The 8,939-nt window shown below is 48.4% G+C and overlaps 1 protein-coding gene across 1 annotated transcript; it reads left to right on the top strand.

Annotated features, from left to right (window-relative positions):
* Positions 1-2,518: 2,518 nt before the first annotated feature.
* IER5 (immediate early response 5) lies at positions 2,519-4,663 on the top strand. Its single transcript, XM_030847609.2, has one exon. The coding sequence runs from the start codon at positions 2,722-2,724 to the stop codon at positions 3,700-3,702; it is 981 nt and encodes a 326-aa protein (XP_030703469.1). The 5' UTR covers positions 2,519-2,721; the 3' UTR covers positions 3,703-4,663.
* The last annotated feature ends 4,276 nt before the right edge of the window (positions 4,664-8,939 follow it).

Raw genomic sequence — 8,939 nt, 5'->3', positions numbered from 1 at the left:
TCATCACTAGAGTTCCTTTTGTCTCTAGGCTTTTTCATTCTTGCTACCTCCACCTGGTTCAGACCTTTATTACTCTTTACCTGAACTCCAGCAAGAGCTTTATAATTAAGTGGTCCCCTTTATAATTAAGTGGTAATTAAGTGTACTGACCTTTCTAGAATGCATTCTGAGGTTCTCTTACTCAACAACTTTTAGTAGCTCCCTGTAGGAAGCCCCACCTCCTCATTGAGGCATCCACAACCCACTACCATGTAACCTCAGCTTCTACTTCCAGTCTTTTCCACTTGCTATAGGTGCCTGGTATCTCTGCCAAATGAGGTGTTCCCTACAATGGACTCTGTTGCTCCTGCTGGTTGGAACTTGTGGAGCCCACCTCAGGGTTTTTCAACACCCACCTCAAATACAACTACTTTCTCCCATCTATGTTCCTTCCTTCCCCAGCCTCTTTTTCCACCCCAAGTCATGTGAGGAGTGATGTGTTCTAATAGCCGGCATCCATTGCTAGTTTATTATATGTCAGGCTCTTCTAAGAGCTTTGAATGTGTTACCTTGTTTTCTGCTCACAAAAGCTCTAAGAGGTAGACACTATTATTATCTCTATTTTAAGATAAAAACAGTCCAAGACAAGTGAAGTAATTTTCCAAAGGTCACACAGCAAGTAAAAAGTAGAGCTGGGATTCCAACTCAGGAAGCTTGTCTTCAGAGCCTGAGCTCTTAGTGTTTTATAGTGACAGCCAGCTCTCAAAGAAAGAGAAAACAGAAGTAAAAATTTCTCATGTTATTACTCAAAACACATGGCTTGCCTTTGTAATTACTTGTGTTGTTATTTTATTTCCTTCTTTACGCGAGCTGAAAATTCCTAGAGGGGAGAGATTCTGGGTCTCATGAACTGGTGTCTGTTATCGTCGTTAAGTTGTGGGAATAGATACTTACTGAGCCATCACATCCTTTGGGGGCCTCCTGATTATGAATTAGCCATAATCAAGCCCACCTTTCACTAATAGTTTTCCTAACTAAATACACTACTTGGCCAAACCCTGATGCAAGATCAGGCCAGTGTTCCACGTGGACTCCAAGAAAACCGTGTTTAGTTTTGGCTTTTTTTGCGATACACGGGCCTCTCACAGCTGCGGCCTCTCGTGTTGCGGAGCACAGGCTCCGGACGCGCAGGCTCAGTGGCCATGGCTCACGGGCCCAGCCGCTCCGCGGCATGTGGGATCTTCGCGGACCGGGGCACGAACCCGTGTCCCCTGCATCGGCAGGAGGACTCCCAACTACTGCGCCACCAGCGAAGCCCCTGTGTTTAGTTTTATAACTCAGATTGTTGCTGAGAGTTGTCATTCATCAGAAGATGCTGCATAATAGAGCAGATGTGTATGTGATTTCTCCTTTTTAGAGTTGGATAAATTAAAGCATCCTAAGGTTATTTACCAGAGTCATCGGCAGGTTTGTGGTGGAGCTTAGGTTGGACTAACTCAAACTGACTCTCCAGGAACCCAGTCTAGGACCCTGGACAACCCTTTGCTGTAAGGATCAGTAAATAGACTAAGTTGTTGATTGACCAGAAAATTCCGCAACACTCTTCCCCTATATTTTTACCTTGACACAAAATAAAATTATGACATCATGATGGGAATACAGGACTTCTCTATTTGTATTTTTAGAACTTATTAGATTTTTCCAAGGATGGACTGGTCAGTCCTCGTGTTGAAGAAAAATCATTTTGGAGAACGTGTACCACCTTTCATTGTAACTGATGTGACAACTGTGTTGGTTCTAGAATCTAGAGAACAAAGTGATAGATGCTAGCTTTAGTGGAGAACCAAAAACTTTGTACGTAGACACAAAGCCTTGATAAGCAGTCAGAAACTTTGGAACTTTTAGAACCCTCTTTTTCTTTCTTCGGTGTTAAAACTGACAGGTGCTAACGAGTGTATGTGACTCTAGAAGGCAAGGGATTTATCCAAAATTAATATCTGCTAAATATCTTGTAGTAACACTATTTGTTATCCAAGGGTATCCTGTGCCACGTTTTGCCATCATCTCCATTTCTATCGGGTTGCCCCGGAGCTTACGGGTGTGTGACGCCTTGCAAACGGTGGCGGGGGAGGGAGGAGTGTTGATCAGGGAAGGATCAGGACTTTATTGCAGAGCAAAGTCCACCACCATACTCGGATGAAAGTTCGAATGGTTTAGTTCGCTTTGGTTCCGGCAAGTAGCGCACAGGCCAGCAAGTTTAAGTACAAACAACACCGTGGCCATCCAGGCCCCCGCCGCTCGGAGCACTGGCCCCGACCCGCCGGTCAGCGGTCGCGCGCGTCGCCCCCTTTAAGAGCCTGCTCCGCGGGACCAACGTTCGAATGGCCCTGGTGCCCCTCCTCGGTCTCCGATTGGCCGCGCGAGGCGCACGAGGGCGCGCCGATCGGCCCCGGAACGGTTGGCGGCCCTTCGCTATTGGCTGTCGGGAGGCCTTTATAAGGCGCCCGGAGGCCGGACTGCCCTCAGTTAGCGACCCGACCCCAACCTGGCTGCCAAGCTTAGGTGGGGAGGGCGCAAGCCTGCGAGCGCGTCGCCGGAGCCGTTTCTATTCGGAGTCTTCAGAGATCCAGGTTCCACTCCCGGGGCGGACTCGTTGACGCCTATCGTTCCCGTCTCAGCTTCGGAAGGTGGGTCGGGGCTCACTCCCTCACCTCCGCGCCAGCCCTGGGAAGGCGAGGCAGGATGGAGTTCAAACTGGAGGCTCACCGCATCGTCAGCATTTCCCTGGGCAAGATCTACAACTCGCGGGCCCAGCGCGGCGGTATCAAGCTGCACAAGAACCTCCTGGTCTCGTTGGTGCTCCGCAGCGCCCGCCAGGTCTACCTGAGCGACCCGTGCCCCGGACTCTACCTGGCCGGTCACCCGGGGGCCCCGGCGCTGCCGCAGCAGCCTGGGGAGTCGGTGTCCGGGCCACCCGCGTGCTGGGGGGAGCCACCTCCGCCGGCCGCCTGTGCCGCCTGGCCGGAGCCCGAGCCCCAGCTGGCGCTTCCTGCCGTCCTAGAAGTGCCACGGGCGGGTGACGCGGAGCCCGCAGCCCCGGGGACGGGCGCCGGGGACACTCTTCAGGGCGGAGAGGTGGAGGCGGCGGAAGCTGCCTGGCGCCGCGTGGAGGGACCGCGAGAGACGGCGGTCGGAGGAGCCGGGGTTCCCGCCGGAGGCTCAGACGTCTTCCCCCAGGGGCCTGGGGCAGCGCGCCGTCCCTGGGGCTGCCCCCCGGGGGACGAGGACAAGATGAGCGCATCTCCGCGCGTGGACGGCTGCCGCGCGCCTAGCCCCGCCGGGCCCGAGCCCCCCGTGCCGCCCGCCGTCTGCCCCAGGAAGCGCGGCGCGGAGGGCGTGGGCGGCGGCCCCGCGGACCGCCCGGCGCCCGGCTCGACCCCGCTCAAGAAACCCCGCCGGAACTCAGAAGAGCAGTCGGGCGGGGCGGCGGCGGCGGCGGCCGCGCAGGAGGAGGAGGAGATGGAGACCGGTAACGTGGCTAACCTCATTAGCATCTTCGGTTCCAGCTTCTCGGGACTCTTACGGAAAAGCCCCGGGGGCGGCCGGGAGGAAGCGGAGGGAGAGGAGAGCGGTCCGGAAGCCGCCGAGCCCGGGCAGATCTGCTGCGATAAGCCGGTGCTGAGAGACATCAACCCTTGGAGCACTGCCATCGTGGCCTTCTGAGCCCTCGGGTCCCCGAGCGGGAAGGAGATTGAGCAGCGGGCGTCCCGACGTGAGGGCTGGGCCCCTCCGGCTGCGAGGACGCCCCAGAGGCCGTCGGCGCCGAGCGCGAGGAGGAGACCGGGTGCCGCCGGGCGGCACCGACTGCCCTCGGGCTTGGCGGCCGGCTGTGCGGAGCCTCTCGGGTCTCCTCTTGAGACTGGGCAGTGTGAGGCGTGTCGGAGGAGCACGATCGTGGACTTTTGTGTTTGTGTTTGTTAGTTTGTCTCGTTGAATGAAGACTATTTTGTCTCTCTGGAGTGCATCCCCCCTTCCCCTGGGCTTGGGAGGTTGGGGGCAGACAGGGACTTTCCGCCGCCGGCAGCACCGAGAAGGAAGCGGCGAGAGAGGCCGGGCCCGGGGAGTTCCCCGTTCGCTGTCGGGGGAGGAAGGGACTTTACACAGACCCCTCATGTGAAGCTAGAACCGCACCGGGGCCAGGAGCGGCGTTTCCTCACTGGATTTCCTCAGACTAGAGGGATTTCGTCTGGACTAGGGGCTTGTGGTATTTCTCTCCCTCCCCACCTTTCTCTCTCCCTGAAGAAACGTTTATACCCTGTGATCACTCTGGGAAAGGGGAGCGTTAGCGGCCCTTGTCTTCCCCACAGGGAAAATGCTTGATGAACTTCACGGCAGAGTTCAAGCTTGGAAATACGGAGTTTATAGAGAAGAGATTTATTTTTTAAAAGCTCTAGATCAGACCTACTACACAGTGCTTTTAAAAACTGTTTAAGGAAACAAAGTTTACAGACAGCAGCCCTAAGTGGAAAGACCTTATGGGTTTGTAGATAGTGACTCCAGTCTTTGTTGTATAAAGGTTGGGGGAGCTGACAAGGTTTTTGTACAGTATTTTCTCCTTCGTTGTTTTGATTTTTGTATAAAAATGTAACTACGTGTCTAACACGTATTAAATATTTTGAAGCAACTTCACCGCCTTCTTGTCTGTAATCACCTGTCTGGGTTGGGAGGGAGGAAAGTGGGAGGAGGGGAACTATGGTCCACGTGGAAAATTGAAGGTGTGGTTCTTAATATCAGTGGTTCACAGACTGGGGACATTGTTTGCTGGCTTCACTAAGTATCGAGAGAGACACGTTTAATTTCTCCTTCACATCAAGAGGAGTGCTCTTAGATACTAATATCAGTGGTATGCCAGTTTCTTGAAACCTGCCACTGCAACTGCCTTTTCTAAAGTCTAGGCAATTTGAGTTTTTACAGCCCAGTCTTACAGTGTCTAATATTAAATAACTTAAGTGCCAACTTCTGAAGCCCTTTCCATCCACGGAAGTGTTTTTCACTTAAAATTTTTAGTTTCCTGTTAGGTCACATGGGTCATTTTTCAACTTTGTTACTGAAAAAAAACCTGACATATGAAGGAAGCTGATGAGACTGACATGCCCAGCTGATCAGGGCTACCTCTGCATTCCAGTGGATGTCAGGATGGAATTTTCAGTGCTTTAAAAATTTTTTTTTTAATTATATTTGTAGAAAGTAAATGCATCAGTGAAAGGAAATAGCTTGTGTCAAGCTAGATAAGGACAGTAGGCCAAGGAGGGCTAGACAAGTTTATTTAGCAAAACCTGATTTGCTTTTGTCACCCAAATGGTGACATCAGTGTTTGGGCCATAGCAAACGCTTGGATGATGACAGCGAAGTCATCTATTGATTTTTTTTGTAATACAGTTACTGCGTTTAAGAGCTTTTTGTCTAAGGCAAAATGTTGAGTATTTTGAAAGGTATTCAATTATCTATTTCAGAAACAAATCAGAGAATGGTGTCTTAAAATACGGTTGATAAGACTTTAAAAGACGGAATTGTTCTAAAACATGAATAAATTGGGTGTTTATGAGATGGGAGAAATTGAGGAAACATTAGACAAAGCTTTAAGAAAGGGTAATTTCCTTTGGGCAGAAGGAGCATATGAATGGTGCTTTGCCCTCCCTAAAGTCCTGACGGTATGAACTTCTGTCATAGCCGAGTAGGCCCGTGTTTTGACATTTTTGCAAATTTATTAGTGATTGATTAAGCCTAAGGAACTTTCTGTGTTATGCTTCATCACCATAAATAATATATTCATAGAATTAAACATTCCCTAATCGGGGTCTTGTTAAAATTAGTTTGTTTTTCTTTCAGAGGTTAGTTAAGTTCTGTTACAGCCACAAGAGATCTGTTGCGTGCTGGCTGCATAAACTGAAGATGTCCAGGGCCTTAATTCTGCAAACATTTCCTGTTGCTAGGAAGTAATGATTATGCTTGAACAGCTGTCTCAGTGCATTTTTATATTTGAAAGAGGGTAACATTCGGTGTGTTTGAGTTGATGTGTTTTGGTTGAGATGAAAATCCCCATTGATCCTTGTTTTCACATTAAGATGAACCATGGAACCATGTGTCTGCTTAATTTAGAGAAGGTAAATGGACATATCTGATAGTTAGGGAAATACAGCTTTGTAGGAAATCAGTAAAGATCATTAATCTGTTTGATTGTAGAAGCAGTATGTGTCATGGTTAGAGCTGGGACCTGGAGCCAGACTTCCTGGGTTCGTATCTTGGCTCTGCCCCTTATTAGCTGAGGGACCCTGGACAACTTACTTCATCTCTCTGTGCCTCAGTTTTTTCGGATATGAAGTTGAGATAATTGTGCCTACCTCATAGAGTTGTGAAAATTAATGTCAATGCCCCTAACGTTTTTAGAAAAGTACCTGATACATAGTATAGTAAGCATGTGGTTGTTGTTAATGTAGACGTTCTATGTATAACTCAGATCTATTATGGTCAAAGAACTGGGTATATTTGTAAGAAAGGAGGGGAGAGGAGAGTCTGTTTTTAAATTAATCCTATCTGTGAATTCTGGGTTCTTTTATTCTTGTTTTCCTCTGGACACTTGGCAGTGCACAAAGCTTAGAATAGTTTTGCTGTTCTCTATGCCTCACACCAACCCTGTGACTTTCCTGATTGTCTCAAACAACTATTTTCAGGGAGGAGTAAGCTGGAGTGAAAACTCTCAAGGAACAAAGATCTTGTTGACACACAAATGCTTTCTGTGGATGAGTAGAGAAAAAAATAGCCCACAGAGTTATTTTTAGCCTGAATTACTTGAGCATAGAATGTTTCTTAAGCCTGTTAATTGATAGGTCCTGGAAAAGAGCCTTCCTGGTGCCAGGATGGGGTTATCAGATTCAGTGTGACTAGAAACGAACCATAGTTTTAGTACCTAACCACTTCTTGACAACTCTGGGCGGGAGTTTTTTGATCAATTTAACCTTAGGTCTGGTCCAGGAAAAAGTTTTCTTCCAGATGTTTAAAGTGCTTTTTGACAAGTACTACAGGAAGATCACATCAATAGTGAATAAAGGTGATAAGTTTTAGTACAATACTTCTCAACTGTGTCTCTTTAAGCCTGTCTTCCTTCTCAGAAACCACTGATTGTATTTGGGGAAAGGAACTAATGATAGAAAGCTGGAAAGCTTGAACTGCCCCTTCGGAGTGACTGGCTTTGCTTTAAGGCACCTAACGGAGTAATAATAACTCTTGCATTCCTACCATTCACTGATGATTAGATTTTGGGATGAGAAGTGGAAGGGAATGGGCCATCTAACAACTTTGGTAGAATGCATCTCAGAATAAAGATAGAGTAAATATCGGGAACAGACTTCATGATGACAAAACTCTATTTTATCACTTCAACTTGCTAGGCATAACAACTCAGCTTAGAGCCTGTGAGATGGGGTCGAAAGGCTAATACCCACTGTGACATGCAGTCTGATGGACGTTTACTTCCTTATACTTTTTTAAAGTAGAGTTAGTTCAGTTCACTGAATAACCAAAGAACTTCTGATCTCTTGCCCTAAATATTTTATTCTTGTCCTATTTGTGAATTTTTTTATTCTCCTAGGCTTGCTTTTATCCCAGCAGTTCCTGAAAGAAGACGAGAATGAAAAGAAACACTAATCTAACCCTCCCGTGACTATGAAAGAAGCCTTTCCGATTAGGTACAGAACTCTGGTGGGGAGTGAGGTCTGCTTCCCAGGATTCCTGGCACTCTTTCCAGTAATGAGCAGTTTGTCTCTCAGCCTTTGAACCATTGTTCAAATTTAAAATTCTACCCAGTGGAAAGCCTTGGGAGGAAAAATAGAGTAGAAGCAGAGTTGATGTTAGGAATCATTGTGATCTTAACTCATGGCCCTAGGAGTTTTTCAGTAACAATTCTTGAGGGTACACTAGAGAAGAGAATATGTAAGAACAAAAAGTGTAAGAGGATACGCACATCTAGCAGAATGCCCCCTTCCTGATCCAAGCACAGTTTTCCCCAATGCCTACCACCACCCCCTGCCCCAAGTGGGAATGAGGGTTTTAAAAATAAAATCTCTGTCTAGCTATTGCTCATTCCCAGAGGAATATAGCCCGATTGGGATGTTGCTGGACTGTATCCTGCGGTTTATCTCAGACGTTTGGAATTCTACGAGCAGGGAGGGAGAAGCCTCCAGGGACTGGATTCCTGACAGGGCCTCTCCCTCTCCCCACTCTGCTGATCAGAAGCAGTTTCCACTGCTGGGTGCTGCCCGCTTTAGGGCAGGTGAGAAAGAGTCTTGGCTGTCAGCTTTGGGGAGCTGCAGAAAGAAGGGCTGGTCCCGGTCATCACCACCGAGCCTCTCCAGTAGCAGTTCTCTTAGGAGACTGCTATAAAATAGTCCTGTTGATATTTGTTGGTAGATCTACTTATTTTATATAATCAAGTTTTCTGGGACCTGGTCACACGACGTCTCTGTGTCATAAGCCACATCCCTAACTTACAGGATGAAGGTGAGATGCAGCGTCCCTTTTTCGCCCCTTCTAGGCACCAAGTCAGCCCTGATCCCAGCCCTCTGCTTTCTCCCCGGGCTTTGAGGACTGGGCTTCTGTCAGGCTGCTCCAGCCCAATCATTCCCCTAGATGCCAAGGCAAGGCTCCTTTCAGTTTTTCTAGCACTCAGAGCTGTGCCAAAACTATGTGCTCCCACCTGCTTGTTCTTCAACTCATTTGACCTCTCAAGTCTTGGGGCAGGGCAGCTGCTGGCAACTTGCTTTCTCTGAGGTAAAAAACCATTCTGTTCCCTCTGCTCAAAGCACTGAAGTTGTCTCTGAGGGCAGGATTTCCTTAGGCTACTCCCCACACTTGATGCCTTTCCTGAATCCAGGACACCACCCAGTAAGAGTCTTTCTCCAAAT

This window comes from Globicephala melas, chromosome 1 (assembly GCF_963455315.2).
Source record: "Globicephala melas chromosome 1, mGloMel1.2, whole genome shotgun sequence".
NCBI lineage: Eukaryota > Metazoa > Chordata > Mammalia > Artiodactyla > Delphinidae > Globicephala > Globicephala melas.
This window is presented reverse-complemented; position numbering and strand designations above follow the sequence as displayed.